This window comes from Lagenorhynchus albirostris, chromosome 8, assembly GCF_949774975.1.
Source record: "Lagenorhynchus albirostris chromosome 8, mLagAlb1.1, whole genome shotgun sequence".
Lineage (NCBI taxonomy): Eukaryota > Metazoa > Chordata > Mammalia > Artiodactyla > Delphinidae > Lagenorhynchus > Lagenorhynchus albirostris.
The window spans coordinates 21,794,620-21,816,116 of NC_083102.1; the positions used below are offsets into that span (position 1 = coordinate 21,794,620).

Genomic DNA, 21,497 nt, shown 5'->3' on the forward strand with positions numbered 1-21,497 from the left:
AATCCTCCTGTCGTGGGAGTGCATCATGCCAAAGAGAATTGGGATTTACCTCTTCAGTACTGATTAAAGCAAAACTCACCCTTTTTAATGTTTTTATAATAGGGATAATTAAGAGATGAAAATAATTACATGATTTTCATTGAGATCAGTTTTATTTAAAGTATTGGGGGTAGGGGTTTTTTGTTGTTGTTCAGCAGCTTTTAGTTTGCTTATAATGTAGCCACATCATGGACTGAAAAGCCTTCACAGAATGCAGGGAAAAGTTTTAGAAATATCTACCTGTTCGTGAATGCGAAGTTCAGAAGGCCCTGTACGGCTTGAACTCTGCAGTTACGTGTGGCAATGTGACTGCTTTGTACCTACACCAGGGCTACAGACGTCGATCTGAATATGGCTCTTGCCAGATGACCTGTTTTCTTGCTTTCCTTTGCTAGGGCCTACCTTGTTAGACTTATCCAGACTACAGAACTTCAAACTAGCTTGGTAGTAGAGTTTTTCCTAGGCTCCTGCAAAGGCTATAACACAGGATGATAAAACCAAATGAACTAATCTCTTCTACCTTTGTACTGAACTGAGAGGACTCATTTTCTCACCCCTGTTTGTTAACCCACTAGCTAGAAGATCTTGAAGTGACTGTGTCTGACCACATTCAGAAGGTAATGAAGCCTAACTTTGCTGCTGCCTGGGAAGAGGTAGGCGACACCTTTGAGAAAGAGGAGACCTTTGCCCTCAGTTCTACCAAAACTCTTGAAGGTGAGAACAATTTTGCTATCAGTATATTGCCTGATAGCAGTCTAACACCTAATAGGCATATTTGTTACTCCAAAAGGACTCCCTTTTCTTTAAAAACTCCGTAAACTATTTCACTTTAAAAGGCCAGAACGCTGTCTTCATCATCTAACAGTCAACCCATTTCCAGTCCAGTAGCCTCCCTCCACACACCACCACCAACCCTGTGCACCCCCAACTCCCAGCACCAACTAGTGCAGAGGCAGATCCCTACGCTGACCTTTTCTCATACGGTTGCATCAATCTTCTCAACACAGAAGCTGTCAACAACATCATCACATTTCTGGGCATGCAGCCATGTGAAAGGTCAGACAAAGTACCTGAGAACAAGAATTCCCATTCCCTCTATCTGGCAGGTAAGAAACTTTCACCAGATTTCTCCTGTATTTTGTTGCAAAATTTGATAGGAAGGGATGTGCATGGGCATCTCATGCCCTGCTACTGTCCCATTATCCCATTATATGAGTTACAACTTGAAGCCCCATCAAAATGAATAATTTGTTTTAGCTGTTTAATTTGCATGCTATTCTTAGATGCTATTTAAGATGTATATTTGGCCCAAGACACTTAAATCTCTTCTACAGATACCAGTGCCCCCTGCTTAAGTACTCCATATCAATATTATTGAATACCTTCTATGTACCTGGTATTATGGGAATATAAAAGATTATTTAGAATTTGTATGTAGGATTCAATTCCCACCATAAGCACAAATCTCTAGAAAAGCTAAACTAAAATAATAGAAAGGAAATGCAGGCAGAGCACGATCAATTTCATTATTCAGAGCTTGTTTTGAGTTCTTAACATGGTTTTTTCCTCACTTTTTTCCTCTCAGGTGTATACAGAGGTGGCTATGATTTATTGGTGAGGTCCAGGCTGGCCTTAGCAGATGGGGTAACCATGCAGGTGACTGTCAGAAGCAAAGAGGGAACACCTGTAGATGTTATCTTGGCTTCTGTTGGATAAGTTTTTACTGGGTGAGATGAAGTTGATGTACCCTTCACTGTCAGTGGGCTTTCAGGCTATTGGCATGAATTTCCCAGAATCATACTTTCAAAAATGAATGACTTCAGAAAAGCAAATTAAATGTTTGGCCCTGAGCCAGCAGATCAAGCAGATGTCTGTCCTTGTGCATGTCTTTTTGTTGTTCCTTTTTCTTTTTATTACACTTGGTCAGCTTTGGTATGGTAGTACAGCTTTGGGTGATCTTGAAAATCAAATACTATCCTATGCCCCAGCTGCCTAACTTCATTAAATTCTTTAATTCACTGTGTATCTGAAAGCTCCTAGCAATGTTGGAAAGCTTTTATCCCAGAGGGGTGGTGGGGGAGCGGGAGCCAGAGTCCACTTTTGTCAAAATTCATTTTTATTAATAGAAAATAAACACTTATTCCAGTTGTTATACTTGAAGTTGCTAATAAAAAAAAAGAATTTAAAATCACCACTTAATAATCCTGTTTTAACTAAGACAATGAAACTGTGGCTTAAAAAAAAGTATTCAGCACCATTTGCTCATAGAACTTTCAGACTTTGTTCTTAAAGTTTCTAGAACTTTCCCGTCTGTAAAGTACAGGAATTGCTGAGCTACATGAGGAACCCTCTCTGGGACAACCAACGAGAAGTTAAGCAATCAGTATATATTCAGCCTGGTAACTTGGACTGTACAACGATCCCCTCCTCTCCACCCTGGCTCGGGAGGGACATGCTTCTAAGCACTGAGGTATGACGAGTCCGACTGTTATTAGCTGGAAAGACCAGTTCTAACAGCAAATAACAGTAAATCTCTGGCACAGAGACTACTGTCCTTAATGTTCTGTGATTTTAGGAAATTCTGTAAATAGCTTGGCTTTACTTCAATTTACTCAGAAATGAAACATGTTTAATAAGGTTAAACTACTCTGCTAGAGTAACTGTCTGCTGGTTTAGTGTCCTTATAAAATACATACATAATACGTGTAGGTAAATCATAGTCTTAAAGTATACTTAGAATACTGTGTTATTGAAACCAAAGTCTAACAAAATGACTACAGTTAGAAGCAGCTAATGAAACTAAATCCAAAGTTATGACAAGGGAGACTCATTCTCACTTGAAGCTGTGTCACTTAGAGAATTAAAGCCATTCAAGGCGAGGTGAAGGTGGCACCTTTAGATAATTCCAACCAGGGCCAGAAATTAGCATTTCTAAATATTTCAGAAAAGTCCATAGAAGTGTTTCAAAGACTTTTATGCAAAAGAATGTCTGTCTTTCTGCATCAGTGAGTAGTAGTGCCCATCAGAATTTCCTAATAACACAAAGGCAAGTCCATACACTTGATCAGATGTCAAAGGAATGGGAGGTGGACTATTAGAAGGTCACCCTTAGAGCTTCTGCTGGCTTTTTACTATATGCTGTTCACCAGTGTGAGTCAGGTGGACTTTTGTGAGAGAATAGTGTTTGGTGGCCAGGACCTCTTTTGGGCGTTTCTTGCTAAGTGGAATACACAACAGATAAGGGAATAGGGGAGGTAATACAGGGAAGCTACTCTTTCCAGCTCAGAAGGAGTTGATGAAGCCCATATATGCATTCAAGAAGCCCATGGGATCCTCTAGCTGTGGATAGTGGCTAATGTGGTCATCCAGAATCGACACTGTGGACCGCGGCAGCGTTTTCCTAGTGGAAGAGAACAGCATGTAGGTGAACTTGAGGCTGGAGGGAGGGGGAGGGATGTAAGCCAGTGGGCAGCCCTAGTAAACGCCCCTGTGGACATACCACACTGGAAGGAACCAACAAAGAGCTTATTCACCTTCTACTTTGGAATTATATCTATCTTAGGCAGGTAAACTTGCCAATTCCATTTATGATGTATACAGACTAGTTTTTAAATGCTCATATTCCAACAGACAACAACGTGAAAATATAACACATATACAACACATGTCAGAGCGGGATGACTTCCAGCTCCTTGGAGAAGTGGGCCATTCAGCAATTCACTGTCCAAGTAAAGATAACAAAAGACCTTGCTTAACCTGAGGAGATGAGAGAGGGTATTTTTGTTTAAAATTAAATGTAAGCTATTTACTACTGGGTTGTTTCTACTAGGCCATGTGAAGGTATGGAACATTTTTATGTGACATAATCAAGCTCTCATATTCCGACACCTTCCAAATAAATACCTAGAGAGGAGAACAACCTGCGAAGGCACTTTCCCACAGTTCATTCTCCCCATGCAGTCTCCTCAGCTGAGGCCAATGAGTTGGCTTTACAATCAGACTAAAACAAACGCTTCTTAAAATATATCCACTTCCATTCCTTGGTTCACGTGATAGCTGTTTCTTACCTGTACATCTCGGAACATGTAGTAACCATGATAGTGAAAACAGACTGTATAAACCAAGAGAATGTATAACTGAATTTCTTGAGCTTTACATTATGTGAGAGTAAGATTCCCCATTTCATCCTCTATTATGTGTTTCCTAGATGAACAGCCAGTGAGGTCAGAGACAGAGGCTAGATTGCCTCAACAGACAATTCTGTTCACCACTGTCAGGATGAGGTACTAAGAAAACAAAGACCCCTGAGGGAGACTCACCTGTACAGCTCCAAAAACTCTGGATAGGGATTCACTGGATCCAGTGGCCCATAGATAAAATGAACTAGGAAAGGGAAGAGGAATGAATTATTAATAGCTCTCACATCCATTTTTCTATTCCCACTGTAAAATTAACTACCCCTCAAAAACAAAATTTTTTTTCTTTAAATTTCTTTTATAATAGAAAACCTAGCTTCTTTCAATAAGTAGGTTACAAGGAACATATGGGAACAAGCCTAAAAATCAGTCCATTTGAGACCTTTTCTCCTGTAAACAACCATTCAGTCCCTTCATCTCTTCCGTGCCCTGGACCAAAAGGAATAAGCCCCACTTCCAACATTCCATTTCTATAAATCCAGAAGACTGTCATTCTTTAAGTCTCTCTCTTCAGTTACAGTTGACCCTTGACATTTGAAATCAACCAGTGATAGCCTGAGCACTAAATACTCTGTGTGAGATAGTGCACTGAATTTCTTTTTTAAATCCATAAGAATGAAGAGACAAATAAGCAGAGACCACCTATAATCTAAACAGCCTGCTGTCCCAGCAATTCAGCATTGAATGTGGCAGCTACTGACAATGCACAGCACAGAAACTGGTCTAACTCTCACTCCTGACAGAGACACCAACTCCCTTTGCAACAGGATCTCAATGTTTTATATACTTCTCTTCAACACATGTCACTGGCTGCCAGATTAAATAAAGGATGGCCAGTTACATCTGAACTTCAGATAATGACTTTTTTTTTTAGTATATCTCAAATACTGCATAGCCTATACTTATCCTAAATAGGTGTTTGTTTGTTGTTTATCTGAAATTCAAAGTTAGCTAGTTATCTTGTATCTTTGCTAAGTCCGGCAGTTATTTAACCCGTAGTCCCTCAGTTATTTAACCCGTAGTCCCTCAGTTTTCCTATCAAGAGGTAATATAGAGGGACTTCTCTGGTGGCGCAGTGGTTAAGAATCCGCCTGCCAATGCAGGGGACACGGGTTGGAGCCCTGGTGCAGGAAGATCCCACATGCTGCAGAGCAACTAAGCCCGTGCGCCACAACTAGTGAGCCTGCGCTCTAGAGCCCGCAAGCCACAACTACTGAGCCCTTGTGCCACAACTACTGAAGCCTGCATGCCTAGAGCCCGTGCTCTGCAATGAGAAGCCCGTGTGCTGCAACTAAGACCCAACGCAGCCCAAGATAAACTTTATTTAAAAAAAGAAAAAAGAGGTAATATAGAAATACTCACTGGGAATAGATACAGAGGCAAGAGCTCCCACCCAGCGTCTTCTAAACTTCTTCCTTTGATTGATGTACTGCAAGAGACTATAGGACAGGTAAGTCAGCAAGAGTAAAACAAGAAACTTTTTTTTGCTATGGGGATGCAAAGGCCTGACAGGAACCACAAGGAACACAACCTACTGAACACGATCAATATGTTTTCTTAATCCAGAAGCAACTTGGCATTCCTGGGAATGGCCCACTTAATTTACCCGTTTCTTTTACCCTCTAGAGTTAACCACCATGTAGCTATGGCAGTGATCACGCCTACTATCGATGTTAGAATTAATGGTTCTTTGTGTTTATTAAGCAGGGAATGAAATCTAGGAAGGCTGGAAGTTACTTTGGATTACATGTGACTAAAGTCTGGGTCTAGAGTTCTGATTTTGGCTTCACCACTAACAAGCTCTGTGACTCAAAAGTTGTTGCTAACACACACATCTTTCCTCATCTTCAAGAGACTGAACTACATGATCTCTAAATTGGTATCTACTTCTAAAATTCTGTGTAGAAGTTCATGAGCACAAAGCTTCAACCTCTGCATTTCATCTGACCACAGATAAAATGGAGGCAGAGTCCTCATCCTACAGTGTAAGATGTCACAGCTACATTTTAGAACTCAAATTCATATATTCTAATTATTCTGACTGCCAACTCCAGGACAATTATTTTTGTGAACTTCAAATATCACCTCTTAGAAATGGTATTTAGTTTCTTGAAAGCACAAGGGAATTTTACAAGAGGGCTTTGTTTTTCAGTTTTTTATATTAAAATGAATCTTCAAGGGTCCCATTCCTTAGGGAGCAATGGCTCCCTCGACCTCACAGTTCCCAGCAGAGCCACCAGTTAACACACTGGAAGCTACACTGACCCAGCTGGCAAAGAGACAGGGCCTTTTACCCCAAGTAGTTCTGGATACACTATCTCTAGGTCCCTCTGCGAAAGTGGCTACATTCTCATTTGAACCAAGGCATGGGGATTCTTTGTACAAGACAGAGAAACCTCCCTTCTCAGTCCCTGTTGCTACAGAAAAGATATGAAAAAGGAAACAATCTGTACTTTGAGAGAGGCATTAAGCACCTTTCAGAATTATGATTAGACATTTTGAAACATTTACTATTGACAAAAGGTCCAAAGACGATTTGCCAGTCAGTCAGTTACAGACTAAATTAGCATTAGAATTTGCAGCTGTTTATCCAAACTTATGGTGCCAAATGGCTTAGGCTCAGAGCTCACTCTATTCTCAATTTCTTTCTTCTTAGAAAGTACAGAGCATGACTTTTTGGTTTGCCTCAGAGGTCATTACCACTCTCCTTGTGGTTATGAAAGCAAGGAACAGAACACACAATCCCACATCTTTCCCCACTTCCCAAAAGAAGTGTCTCTGGAAACCAAAGCAAAGGGTTATTTCTTACCTGTCAATAACCAAGTTCCCGTCATTGTTGCGTATCCCTGCCCACATGTCCCACAGTTCACTCTCAGAGGGTCGGGTGTATGGCCCAAAGACTGGGGTGAGACTGAACGAGTCCAAAAAAGCAGAAAGGTAAGTGTGAGAAGAACTCAGTACATCAAGTATGATTGGAACCTCAGGTCATGTATGTCTGACCCTTGACTGGTTTATGAATTCCTTCTACTACTTGCCTGGCAGTGGTCAACACCTTTACTTTAAAGGGTCAAACCCTAAGATTTGGCCCAGAACTTTAATGGCAGCAACTTTTCACTACATTGCTCCCATGCTGAAGTGAATCAGTGTTTGACAATGACTTACCCTCGAGAGAATACGAAGAAGTTCATCAGTCGCGTGAGGATGGGTGACAGCATGCCTCCATCTTTGAGAAGCTATAGGTGTGAAAGTAAAAATCGAAGAGTCCAAAGAAAGAAAACAACTATCCAGGATAAAAGGTTTTATACTAGGAACTAAAAAAGGACTTTAGCCAAATCTACTGGCTTTTAGTTTCTTGTTTTGCTTACCCACATTCTTCTCCCATAAAAAACGAATCTATTTCTAATTCCCTTTAAGATTACATTCTACGCTTCCCTAAATCCCAAAGACTTTTAACTGATATATTCAACTTTAGACTAGGATCCCAGTTTGTTCAAACATCATGCTAATGACACAACCCTTTAGATAGCTGTACTTCTCCAAATATTTGTTGCTCTCATTCTCAGAAATAAGCCTTTATTTATCTAGGGGTCACTTCTACTGCTTTATTTTTCCTTTATTAAGGAAAAAATTAACTTCATTAACATGAGTTCATGATGAAACAGATTTTAACTACAGCCCTTGAGAGCAGGTATGGCCGTTATAAAGATACCAGCATTATTTATATCAGTATAAACCTTAAAAACTAAAGATCTAGTCAGTGGAGTAACCAACCTTTTGGAGAAGGAGAGGACGGTGAGTCTCAGGAAATATACCTGTAGGAGAAGAGACTTAGGGTAGTTATTTACCAACAATCTTAGGCCAAACATAGGCCCATTATCGGAGACAATTCACCCTATTAGTTGAGGGCTTTTACTGCAAAAAACCAAACTACAAATAAAAACTTAGTACTGTCATTTATTATTTATCCAGGGAATTCTGTGTTTATCAGGTCAAACTCTATCCCACTGGGATCACTTTCCCCACTGTAGAGAGAAGGGAAAAATATGTCATGGTCATCCACACTGCTGATGACTAGACTCTGGCTCCCCTTAGCGTTTCCACCCATTCCTAAGAATACACAATGTTGTTAACTATTCGGGCTGCAAAGGAAACCAGAGATTTTTCAGAAGTGTAGATGCTTCAAAACACCTAGAGCTTTTCCGTTTCCATTTTTTTCCAGAGTCAACGGGAGAAAGCCATGAGCATTACTGATAAAGGGACAAACAGACTCCTCTCCCAATCTGCCCTTAAGGTATTCTAAGGTGTTCGGGGGGCACCTGGATATTCATGGATTTACAAGCCAGGCTCAATGGCAGGCAAAGAACAAGAAACATCTCCAAAAGGTCTAATCAAGGGCTCGCTAATTTCCAACTGAAACTTGGCACTACTGTGAATTGAGAGTTTATGACACAAACCACAGTAGTAGTAGAAGCACCTGTGGCTTCATCTCAAATGTCTGCAGAACCCACTGCAGTTGTTGCAGAGATTGCGAAATATCATCTGCACTCCCCACTACTTCTAATCACAGTTGTTACCAGACACACCACAAGATCTTGCTGGAAAATGCATTAAATACATTTTAAAAAGCACATCTTACTATAACACAGCTTTCTATTAACTTAACGTCAAGATAATCAGTTTCCTTTGTAATCTTACTTTATTTTCTGTATTTAAAAATATTACTCTGAGAAAGCGTCAGTAAATCTCATCAGGCCACAAAGTGGTTCATGGCATGAAAGAGGTAAAGATCCACTACTTTGCTTGGGTCTGTTTGCAGTACCATCAGGCTACCATTTAGACGTCACTGCCGTATCTAAATGTGGCCCTCTAGGCTACACCTCACTTTCCACCCGCCTCCAAGGCAGTTACCTCCATTCGACAGACAGAGACTCTTGATGGTAAGCCGACCAGATCGATTCTGCTTGAACCTAGAGGTGGGGAGGGAAACACATAGCTTACTGAGCAGCTGAAGACAAACTCCCAAGAGGGAAAAGGGCCAGAAAGAACCCAGAACAATGTACTTCTCTCATCTTAAACGAGTGAAACCTGTGAATCGTACACAAGTCATGGCTTCACTGACCTATAGAGCAGCTCCTGAGCAACGATATCCCCATAGTCGTGAGACAACAGGTTGATCCTACGGTTCTGGAGCCCCAGATGCCGCAAAAGAGCTTCCACGATGCTGGCCTGCTCGAATATGGAATAGTGATGTGGTCTCTAGGGAAAGGAGAGCCCAGATACACAGGGTGAAGTCAAGGGTGCAGGTGTGTCTGCCAGCCTGACCCCTCCATCCTTGCCTACCCCCATCCCGCAACACTGCCCCATCTAGATGCTGCTTACCGGTTTGTCACTGAAGCCAAAGCCTAGGAAATCAAGGGCAATCACTCGATGAAACCTGAGGGTCAGACCTTCCCAAATCTACAAGAAGGAAAGGGATGGTTTGGTCTTTCTAATCCTGCCCCTCCTCTTCTCCAACCTACAGCAGCAAACAGCTTAATAAACAGCTTAATAAACAGACTTCGATAAAGGGAAAATCTTATGAAACCACCACAGGCCCACAAATGATCCTCCTGGAAAGTGCTTTATTCCTTATAATTAATCTCCATTGAGGGAGAAACTCCAACATTTTTTAACTTGGCAATGATCGCTCCCAGATTGCCAAAGACTTTTTTACTCCCTTACAGTAAATGAGCAACAGTTCTACATTTAATCCTATTTTATTAAGCAACTCAAATATGCAAGTCTTCCAGTGCTGACAACAAAATCCTCGATTTTGGATTTTTAAAGGCATAGTAGGATCCAGAAGTCTGATTTCCTTACCTTGTACCAGTCATAGCTGGATGTTGGAAAGCCGTGTAAAAGCACAACTATCTCTGGACTTCCAACCACACCCACAGAGTCTGAGAAGAGAGAGAGCAGTTAGGCCGACGCCCTAAGAAAATAACCCTGAAGATATGAAAAAATGAAATAATCTGGTATAAAGGACAAGAAACCTTGACCAAATTAATGAAATTAAAATAACAGATTTTTTTAAAAATGCAAGCTTATTGCTTTACGTAAGAATAGCCATTTGATATCTGTTTTCTTTTATTCTGTATATTTAAAAATTGTAAATATAGCCAATATTTTATAATAACTTTAAATGGAGTATAATCTATTAAAATATTGAATCACTAATGTTTTACACCTGAACTAATATAATATTGTAGATCAACTATATTTCAATTTTTTATAAACGTAAATAGCTCACTTTATATGAAAATACTTGACGGCGGACTGCTTACTTTCACCTAGATTTTTAAGAAGTATTTCCTCATTTCTCCCATTATTCTGTGTCATTAATATGTAAATTGCTTTTCCACAGTAAAAAGTAAAGCTTCACAGTTAAAAGTATACAGTCACAACTTAATAACTACAAGTTCTTTGTACCTGATTATTAATGGCCTCACAAAAATTCCCTTCCTCAACCCAGTGGGTGCCTCAGTTTATGCCATTTGTCCAACAATTTTATTTCCCGCAGAGGAGACTCAACTGAATATTAAAAGCATAATGCTCAACTATTGCAAAATTCTAGCAACTATAAGAAAAGGCTAATAAACATGAACATTTTTTAATGTATAAACATCTTTTAAATTAGCCAAATATTTAAACGGTAAGTAGCCTTGCTAATAAAAAATAGTATTAGATTAAAACTGATAGATTCATATACTGCCACTGGCATGAGAATTTGATAATAAGGTTTACAAAAATAATTTAGTTAGAAGCAATGAAAAATTGTATATACTTTAGCCTAGGAGTCTTATTCTTGAGAATCCATGCAAATAAATCATTTCATTTACACGAAGTACTATTTGAAAAAATAAGGAAAAAATTAACACATACATGGAGATTTCCCTTTAACATTATTTAAAACATTGGAAAACTAGAAACAACCTAAGTGACCAACATAAAGAAAATTATATACTTACTTTTAGTTGAATATAGCGAATGAGAGGAGGTCAGGAGCAATAATGAAAAACGGTTTATGACAAACATTTTTCGTTATTGCTCTTGACCCCCGCCCAAAAGCAGTCTTTTCCAATCTTGTTTCTCATTCCCTTTACCTATAAAATGAGGTGAACAGCACCTTTCCAAGTACTGTTGTAAAGATTAAACGGAATTATGAAGGTTGAAAACATAATTCAATGCCTAGCATAAGGTAATTAATTGGTAAGTAGCAGTCATAATAATTATTAGCAAATTAACTTAGACAAAGGTATAAGACTTAAATCACATTTAGTTATACATATAACAAATAATCTTTATAGAAACAATAAAATGAAATCAGGGATGGGGGAACAGAACCAATGGCAGCTGTATCTATGGATGTTGTTTATATTATCTGACACTAGGGGCGCTCACAAAAGAAAGCCAGTACTATCTATCACTGCAAATCAGGCTACAAAGTAAATTATACTGGTCACATATACACTACCAAATGTAAAATAGATAGCTAGTGGGAAGCAGCTGCATAGCACAGGGAGATCAGCTCGGTGCTTTGTGACCACCTAGAGGGGTGGGATAGGGAGGGTGGGAGGGAGACGCAAGAGGGAGGAGATAATGGGGATATACGTATATGTATAGCTGATTCACTTTGTTATACAGCAGAAACTAACACACCACTGTAAAGCAATTATACTCCAATAAAGATGTTAAAAAAAAAGTCAAAATCAGAAAAAATAAATAAATTATACTAACAAGTCAGTCTATGGACATTGGAATCTCCATTCCACCACCCCTCACCCTCCCAGCAATTTTCTTTGAGTTTCCCTGCTATCAAATTAATGACGGGAATTAGTCCATTCCTTCAAATGGACACTACACAGAAAAAGAGGGTTTTCCCCTCCATCACTGAGGGGCAACAGAGACCAATGGACGCAAAATAAGTACCTCAGAGGGACCCATGGGACCTCTACGTGCAGAGTGTTTCAAGAGCCCTGTTCTTACCTTGGTAGAAGATACGCAGTCCCTTGTAGGTAAAAAATTTGCCTGATGACTTCCATGAGTGAAGAGCAGGGGAAAGCTGGGGGGGCGGGATGTGCAGATAGGCTGCAAGCAGGGGCACAGCCAACAGCCCCACCTGGACCCACCACTCCCTCATCCTGTAGGGAAATCAGAAACCCGGGGTAAGCAGTTGGGTGACATTGTACATGATTCTAACACAAGCCCCAAACTGGTAAAACAGGGTGGGGAATTTCTGTACCATGTGGGGACTACCCTGTCCTCCATGTCAACCGTGGCAGAAAATTTACCAAGAATGTAAGTGTACTCTGCCTGCTATGGCAATCACCATATTTGCTCATCATTCTAATTTTAAGGAAAAAAATATACTATTTTCATATGTAATCTTCCCCCTCAACTTCATCCCACTTTAACCCCACAGCCCCTCCCTTGTGCTCTTCCCAAGACCTGCTGTAGAGGTTTTATATAAAGTAAAAGGAAGATAAATTACTTAAGTAACTTCATTGTCTTTTATCAAGGCTTCCTGGGGGGAGGGAGGGTTCCCTTCATATTTACTCTAAAAGCTCTACCATCTACCCACCAGCCCCACACTGGTAAAATGTTTTACATTATATATATATATATATATATATATATATTAAACTAATGTTTGTTTTTAAAAAAAAAAGTAGGAACATCACATGTCCTAAAGCAGAGAGCTGCTCTTGATTTTCTAATATTTATCAACCCTCTGACTCCAGTGAAGCCCAGTTTGCTACTACTATCTGGATTTGTGCTGAGAAACTGCTCAGGGTAAAGAGTCTGTGAAAGTAAGAAGATAGGTGCCCTGTATATTCCAACGTAAGCAGCTTTATCATGACCCTGAATATCTAATCTCTTGAGAGGTCAGGGCAGCAGATTATATTTCTGCTTTTCTTAGCAGACTCTTGAGGAAGCTCCCCCATTTATTTAATTTCTTAGGATGCCCCTTCCTTCCCATCCCCCCAAAAAGAGGAGCAGAGCATCTGAGAACTGATTTTGTTTTGGGGAGGAAAGCACTGATTTGCACACCCAACTTTCCCATGCCCAGGACTTCGAAGGTCCAGATCAATTCATCCACAATGACAAGAAGTGCTAAACAGGAATTAGAAACAGTTCCCTCTGTTTCTAGCTTATGACTCCTGATGGCCACCAGGGAAAGAACCATCAGTAGAATGGAAATTCTCTTAAAAACAGCCAGAATGGAAATACCGTCTAAAACTAAAATAAGAATTGTCAAGAACACAGAACTATAAATAAGGGGAATTAATTGTGAAAGCCCTGGTGGAAATGTCTTTGTGCCTGTATCCTTCTACCATATTACCTGTAATCTGGCCACAATCTCTAACAAACTAATCCAACTCACAAGATATTTATTTATTTTAGAGTTTTTTTCAAAAAATAAGAGCCTGTAGTTTCACATCCACAGAGAATCTCAGCTCTTCTGACTATTTTTAAGGTGTCACCAGGGCGGTCTTTTTTTTCTTCCCCCCTTTGAAGTGCATATCCATAAAACAGACCCAGTGATTTGGTTCTACCTTCCAAGGTAGAAAGATTAAGAAATGATTAGAAAAAATGCCCGGAACATGACCATTATATCGCAATATCCACCCCCCACAGTAGTAGTAGGCTACATCCCATTATCTCCTGAAAAGGTGAGATGACAAAAAGTATCAGGTTTAGATGATCATTTCTAAGCGCTACCTGTCCTGGACTTAAGCTTATACATTTTCACCTGCGCATTTCATCACTCCTGATCCCCATACTTCTCATCTCATTCATTGACGGGTTCCAGCAGCCGAGTATCTGCAGTGACTCAGCAGAGAGCCGGGGAGGGCATACGAGAGGAGCTGAGCAGGAGAGGCTCCCCCGCCCCGCCGCCGACCACCATGCGGGGCGGTGAGGGAAAGGACTGACACTCTCCGCTCGGGACACCCTCACCCCGCACCTCTTCCTTCTCTTTTACGCTAAGAAAGCGAAGAGGCAACCCCTCAGAAAGCCGCTTTCTGTCTTAATTACTTCAGTAAAAATGCCCCCAACAACATTTTAGGATTTTTAGTACGTAAGCAATCAGGCAGTCAGTAGGCAAAATAGATTAAACATTTTTTGACCCAAATCTCCATTCTTTGATGAGCCAAGAATCAAGAGTACAAATTCAGCAAACCCCAGTAACAAACCTTCCAGAAATTAATGAACCTTTCCGAGCCTTTATTTCTTCATCTTGTAAATAGGAAAAATACACACATTTAATACCACCAAACCTGCCCACTTCACAGCATCGCGGTGAGACTATGAACTATTTTGTAAACCAATGCAAATAATTCATGTGTAATATTATGAGTTTGGTCACATCATTCTCACTTGGCTTCCTGTTACTGAAATCTCAAAAATACTTACGCCTCGGTGATAAGACACTGCCAGTTCTAGTCACACCTATGCGGTAACTCACGCCACGGCGACACCAGGGTCTTCAAATCCTAAATCACCGCAGTGCAATACCGGGGTCTCAAAATTCTAAATCGTGCCAGGGCGATGCAGGGGTCTAGAAACCCTAAATCGTGTCAGGGTGATATTCGGATGTTAAAATCCTAATTCACGCCAAGGCAAAATCCAGATCTAGAAACCCTAAACCGCGCCAAGGCGATGCTGGGATATAAAAACCCTAATCGCGCCAAGGCGTTACCGGAGTCTAAAAATCTTAAATCGCGTCAAAGTGAAACCGGGTCTAGACACACTAATTCACACCTAGGGGGTACTGGGATCTAAAAATCCTCAATCGCGCAAGGGTGACACCAGGATCTAAAAACCGTCAATCGCACCAAGGCGATGCCGGGGTCTAAAAATCCTCAATCATGCCAGGGTGATGCCGAGGTCTAAAAAAAATTGTAAACCATATCAGAGTAACACCAGGGTCTAAAAATCCTAAGTCACTCCAAGGCGCTACCAGGGTCTGGAAATTCTAAACCGCACGGGGTGACGCCAGGGTCTAGAAATTCTAAATTGCATCAGAGAGATACCAGGGTCTAGAAATCCTAAATCAGGGAGATCAGGCGTTCTGAACATTCTACTGTGTGCAGGCGAGACATCCTCTTCCAAGCAGGTAGAACGGGCTCAGAGGACGGGAATGCATGCCCCTCACCCTCCGGAGATTTTCCCTCTACTGCGGGAGTCGCGCTCTGGCAGCCCCAGCTCGGACGGACAAAGTCCCACCCGCTGGCCCGCACCCCATTTGGGGACGACGTCTGCAAGCCAGTCACACACGCTCCCCCCACCCCCTCTCCCACCACGCACCCACCTGCGGAGGCGATCTCGGCGCACCATGGTGGCGTCTTATCCCATGCCGCCTGCACACCGGCCCTGAGCAAAGGGCGCGCCGCAGCGCCCGCAGCGGTGCAGGGTCGGCCGGCAGCTGGGCGCAGCCCACAGCCCGCGAGGGCGGCGCGGCCGCGGCAAGCAGCGAGCGGCCACCGGGGCGTGCGCTGCGGCAATGCGCAAGGCGCGGTTGCCGCAGAGGAGGCGCCGCCCGCTGTGATGCGCCGGGATGTGCTGGTGGCCGCGGCAGCGCAGAGTGAGTGGGCACCGACTTTTAGAGCCCACCCGCGCCCCGCCCCTGGCCCGCCCACCGCGCTGCAGTGCCCCTCCCGCCGAAGCCACCCCCTTCCCCGCAGCCCCGCAGAGGGCGCAAGGATGGGGCGCCCCTCCTACAGCAGCTGCTTCGGAGGGCACCTTCAGGGGTATTGACCCCCACCAGCACCCCGCTGCTCCCTCACGGCCCCCTACCCTGAACCACAGGTTCTGTAGCAAAAATCCTCCTCTGGCGAGTTAACACTACAGGAAGACACGACAGACTTCCTGAGACTCCATCACCTCCCCCGAGACCACCCATAGGCCCCCCACCCCAGCCCCAGAGGTGGCCACTTGACCTCAGATGCAGTGGGACCAGGGCTTCCGCTGTGGCGCCGGCTCACATCCCGCTCGCGATCCGCGCTGAGGCGGGGGCTCTGAACCGCTCGAGTGCCCGGGCCAAAGCAGCGGTCCCTGAACGCCCAACACCTCCTAGGTCCCTAACTACAGGTACCCACCAAGGGCACAACCGAGTGGCTAGGGAACGACAAGCTTGGCTGGGCTACCGCAGAGCTAATCGGCTGATTCAAGGGACGACCGCTCGAGAGCAAAAAACGGGGCAAAACTTGGGGCAAGTCTGGGCTCTCTCGGTCAGCCACCGCCGCGGCGCTGGGCACGTTTCCTCTGCGGCAGCGCGACGTGGTCGGCGTGCCGGAGGCCCGCCGCAGCCCTCCCGCGGCACCCACTCCCGGCATTAGCCCGTCCTGTGCCGGAAAGAATGATCGGCCGAATTATGAGACTAAAGCTCCCTTTGTTTATGCATTTATTTAAGACTGAATCACAATGCGAGGGCCCCAGTGGTACGGAAAAGAGGGAAGGATTTTTTTCCTCATCCACAATCCTTTAAAAGACATCTATCACGCCTTTGAAGAGAAAAGTGTAGAGAATCAGTGTCTGTTCGTTTTCTGGCTGTAAATTGAATTCCTGACAAACGCGTGGGCTGCGAGCGAGCCAGGCGGCCCGAGCGGTGCCGGCTCCCTCCAGCAGGGGCGCTGCAGGCCTCTATTCCACTCGTGCCCGCCCAGGCCTCCCCGCCACTCAACTGCCCAGAGCGCGGGCGAGCATGATTCCGAACATCTGGGCGAAAGGCCGGGCCAGCCGAGCCCACCCGGTACCTCACAGTGTGCCAGGGAGCTGAGGGCCACCAGTCAGACATAGGAGAAACCGCCATCTATGAGCGTGTCACCAAAACGTGTGGCGCAGTCTAGGGTACACCTCTACTGGTGTCGATTCCGAGGTTCATGAAACCAATGCTTAATTTAGCACCTCCAGAGCGCTAAGAGCCAGGGGTGCAAAGACGAAGGAGGAATGGCCCCTGCCCCCAAAGCGAGCTGCTGTCCATCCGGTGAGGATGACACACAAGAACTGACGGTGCTTAAATTTTCCCTTTAATTTCCTATCAGCGTTTTGTGACAGGTTGGCCCCCTCCCCCTAACATGCAAGCCCCTCAAAGCCCGAGCCCAAGTATTATTCACCTTTTGTATCCCCAGAGCCTGCCACGGCGCTGGCCACAAAGCAGACTCCTAATAAATACTGCATGAATAAGTACAAGAATTTGAGGGCGCACAGGGGAGGAAGTAATTAAGGGGAGGGGGGAAAGGGTTGTCTTGAATGATGAATAGACATTTACCAGAGACAAAGAGCATTCCAACCAGAGGGGACGGCATTCGCAAAGCACCGGAGGCGCAGGACCGCACAGCCTTTGGGGAAAACTCCAAGTCCTTTGGGCCGTGGCGCTGGTAGACAAAAAATTAGGCTAGAAAGAGTATTTCACCCTAAGGAGTTTACAATTTGTCCCGAAGAAAATGAGGAGCCACCGATGGATTTAAACCCTCTGTGGCCTTAATTGGTTACTTAATGAAATTTAAATTACTCCCCTTAACAAGTGGAAGATTACCTATTTTAACGAACCACCACCTTTTAAGGACTGAAATAATTACTCAACAAAATTTAAATCGGTCCTTTCAACAGAATAAAGACTTTCCTATTTTAACTAAGACAACAATATATAACAAACTTGGCATTATAGTTTTTCGTATTTACTGTCAATGGAACCTATAAGTCCTACAAACAATTCCGCACTTTCATTCTCACCATACCAGAAGCACCAGCATCCGAGATGAAGGCAATTTTGTATTTAATGGACTGAGTGCTCACAAAGGATCTTATTCTGAAAGCCATGGAACATGTCCACCCACATGGAACAAGTAGGTAGACAGGAGGGGAGACTGCTGGGGGGTGGGGGGCGGCAGAGGGGACCAAGGGAAGCACTTGAAGACAACGGGAATTCTAAGTCTGATGCTCAAGACAAACCGTCCCGGACAGAGTGCTAGGAAAAACCTCCTTGGAAAAGGAGGGCTCAAGGTTGAGAAGGACTTCAAACCCGTAACTCGTTTAGGCGAAGGAAGCATTCCTGTTTGGAAGAACCTCCCAGCACAGAGGCAAGGAGTCTGGAAAACGCAGAGGATACTAACAGAGATCAGCTTGGCTAAAGCCGGGAGAGAATGCTAGAGAATGCCCCAGAAGCCAAACAGTTAATGAGTTTTTTAACCGTGCCTGACTTACAGAGAGAAGCTTCCTCCACCAGGGGAGAATCTGGCCCAAGGTATAAAACATTTGGAGTGCCTGAGAAAACATGTAGCCGTACATAAATCCAAAGCCTGCCTCTGGCTGGTTCTCAGTGCACCCTTTCATTTCTTGGATACAAACACCACACTTGACCGACATCACAGGCAGCAGCATTCCCTCAACCCGTAGCTTATCATACATTCCTGTCACATTCCAATTCTCAGACAGTCCCACATAAAAAGACCTCAGATTTGTGCAAAGATGAGGGTAGAAAGCTCAGCATTTATTAGCTTGCTGATGTGCAACAGTGGTGAGATCAGCAGGGCTGGTACTGTGGGTTCAATAATCATTTTTTTGAACCCCAGTTTGAGACCCATAATATGACAACAAGGATATTTATGGAGACAACCGGACAGAACTGGGGCTGCCACTTGCAAGAGCCATAATTATCGATTCAAATAAGCTAAAGAAGTCCAAGATGGGGGAAACTTGACTGAACAGCAGCAGCACATAAAGCGAGTCAGGATTTTAGTTGTCAGTGAGTCAATGTGATATGGCTCCAAAAAAAACCCACTGTAGACTGTAGACTGTAATTAGAGAAGCACCCAGAATGAGCTAATCCTGCTCTATTCTGCTAGCGAGAAAGTGTTTTATTTTGTTCTGCACAGCAGATATTAAGAGACACATAAACAGGAATTTGTTCAGAGAAGACCGACTAAAATGCATTGCAAATTATGTCACTGAAGGTGTAACAGCTGTCATATTTTAAGCTCCTACTATAGCATGGATCTTCACCCAATTTATCCCTAATTCTCATAATAACTCGCTAGATGAGTACTTTCATCCGTATTTTTCAGAGAAAGATACAGCAGCTCAGAGCACTGTTAGTATGTGAAGGGACTGGGAACTGAGCGCAGATGCGTCTGGCTCCAAAGCTGGCGTTCTTTCCACTACCCCACACTGCCTCCCTGTTTAAAATAACCGGGCATGTTTAGTTGGAAGAAAAGAACCCTTGTGGAGTGAGTGGAAGAAGGGAAATGTGTTAGCAGTCCTCAAATATTTGTGGAAGCAGCATTAGACATTTTATTCTGTATGGCTCCAATGAGTGCAAATTGTAGAGAAACAGATGTCAATTCAACATAAAGAATTTTCCAACAGGGTTGTCTAGAGACTGGGTAGCTCAGCCATTTGGGGACGTGACAAGTTCGCTGTCTCTAGGGGTTGGGTAGCCCTGCGGCAGGTATGCAAGGTCTGGATAAATGCATGAATGACCTTTAAGGTCTTTTCCCATCTGACAGAAACTAAGGCTCAGAGAGGCACTGGAACTTGGCCAGGGTGACCCCTCCCTGAAAGGTCAGATCCACAACAAGATCTTTCCTGGGTGTCCCTCAACCCAGAGCTCTTTGTACAACATGCTATTTCATGCTGAGGGCAAGACAAATTGAAGAAATTATGCATACAATCACATCAACCTCCCTCTCAATCAAATTTAACCCATATATCCAAAAGGCGACTGGTGTCTTCCTTCCTCTTCAGGCTCGTTTTTGGGTAAAAATCTTTGGCTGAAAAAAGTTCAAAAGATAAGTGGGAGAGGAGAGAAGCAAGGGAGCTGAATAACCCATTAACCAGATAAGATAAACCTAAGAGACTGTTTCTAGAGATTACAGTATTACTGAGCACCCCTAAAGTATCTTTACACACCCTTTGCATTACTGGGCACATCCCATAATCCCAAGTCTGGTACTATTCTGCTGTTCCACACCTGGAATACATCTTATACACTCACACATAAATAGGTTGAAGGATTTGAAATAAAATCATATCTTGCATTTTTATAGCTCTTTACCCTTTCATGTATATTATCTCATCTGATGCTCATCACAGTCCTCTAAGGAAAACAGCTTTCTTTCGGACGGACAAGCAATTTCCTAGCTGCCTGGGGAAGAAAGGGCTACGGCACACAATTCATTTTTTTTTAAACTACATTCCACATTAAATTATCCCCCCAGCCTGGATGACTCAACCCAGAAGCAGGTGTTTTGCTTTTCCTCGATTGCTATCACCACCGCAAACCTTCAGCTGTCCTCCCCCACCGTGCCCTCCAGGGCCCCCACCCCCGCTACTACCGCAGCGCTTGGTCCCCAGCCGGTTTCTAAGCACTCGCTCTGCACAGCCCCGCACTCGCTGCTCCAACTCCCAGCGAAAATTACACCCCCTCCCCACCGGCGCCGGGTGGCCGCGTCCCCGTGCCCCCAACATTCGCCCAGGCCCGTGTGGCTGCGACCTTCCCAACCACCAATGAGGTCCCGAAGCGGGAAGGCGCAGCCTCCCGGGAACTCGAGACCCGATTTCCTGGAGGGATGGTCAAGCCGACTGACTGAGTGACTAAACGCTCTGTGGGGAGTCAGGCCGCGGGCGAGGGTTAGGGGACTTCTGTGTTCTCGTCCGACCGCGAGGTTCTAGGAGACGATGACCGAGGACCTCGCCCGCGTGGCCCTCGAGTGGAGCGCACACCTCGTGCGGCCACCCACCAACCTCCGCGTAATCCGGCACGCCCCAGCCGGTCCTCACGGCCTCCCGGGCCACTATCACTCAAAGCTTGGCCCCAGGATTGGTGTAGTCCACGCACACTAGCCACATACCCCGAGTGTGCCCATGCCCAGTCATCCGCTGGGCTAGGAGGCCAAAGGTGGAGGGTCACTCCTTCCCCGCCTGTTTCCTACCTGATTCAGGTAAGACCTGGGCTACAAGACTCCATGTTTGGGGACCCGGTTGCGCATGCGCTTCCCGCGGCCAGAGCTTCTCCGCCTGACCCCAGTCCCAGGGAAGACCCAGCCAAGCCACCGAATACCCGGTTCTGGGCTAGAGCGTCGCCACCTCCGCGCACCGGCCCATCGACCCCGAGCCCAACCTATGCTGCCGCCTTCTCCCTGCCGGGCGTCAGCGCCACCTATTGCGAAGGGTATGAAACGGCAGGCTGTGCATTGAATAAGAGGCTGAATAAACGAATAA

General features: G+C 44.2%; 2 protein-coding genes across 8 annotated transcripts in view; one reads left to right on the forward strand and one right to left on the reverse strand.

The window, feature by feature from the left end:
- Positions 1–1,907, forward strand: part of COPG2 (COPI coat complex subunit gamma 2) — a 129,488-nt gene extending 127,581 nt beyond the window's left edge. For all 5 annotated transcript variants that reach the window (XM_060156658.1, XM_060156663.1, XM_060156662.1 and 2 more), the window contains 3 exons: positions 615–753; positions 1,047–1,145; positions 1,625–1,907. In XM_060156658.1, coding sequence (XP_060012641.1) covers positions 615–753; positions 1,047–1,145; positions 1,625–1,755 — 369 coding nt within the window. In that variant the 3' untranslated portion in view covers positions 1,756–1,907. The remainder of the gene's footprint in view (positions 1–614; positions 754–1,046; positions 1,146–1,624) is intronic.
- Positions 53–21,256, reverse strand: MEST (mesoderm specific transcript). Of its 3 annotated transcripts, none has more exons than XM_060156666.1 (12): positions 15,589–15,664; positions 12,261–12,415; positions 10,095–10,174; positions 9,615–9,692; positions 9,355–9,491; positions 9,144–9,202; positions 8,007–8,047; positions 7,398–7,468; positions 7,045–7,146; positions 5,598–5,674; positions 4,359–4,422; positions 53–3,439 (listed from the first exon to the last, which is right to left on the reverse strand). In XM_060156666.1, the coding sequence occupies exons 1-12, from the start codon at positions 15,612–15,614 to the stop codon at positions 3,322–3,324; spliced, it is 1,008 nt and encodes a 335-aa protein (XP_060012649.1). In that variant the 5' UTR covers positions 15,615–15,664; the 3' UTR covers positions 53–3,321. The 3 variants fall into 3 exon arrangements, with proteins under 3 accessions (XP_060012649.1, XP_060012648.1, XP_060012647.1); XM_060156665.1 differs by lacking the exon at positions 15,589–15,664 and adding an exon at positions 21,209–21,256 and having other exon boundaries at positions 3,320–3,795; XM_060156664.1 differs by having other exon boundaries at positions 3,320–3,795.
- Between the last annotated feature and the right edge of the window lie 241 nt (positions 21,257–21,497).

Excerpts from the sequence above, each read along its gene's own strand:
- MEST (XM_060156664.1), bottom strand. The coding sequence starts at position 15,614 with ATGGTGCGCCGAGATCGCCTCCGCAG. Across the intron at positions 9,492-9,614 it reads TTGGCTTCAGTGACAAACCG|AGACCACATCACTATTCCAT; the intron begins GTAAGCAGCATC and ends TCCTTTCCCTAG. Across the intron at positions 9,203-9,354 it reads GCTCAGGAGCTGCTCTATAG|GTTCAAGCAGAATCGATCTG; the intron begins GTCAGTGAAGCC and ends CCCCACCTCTAG.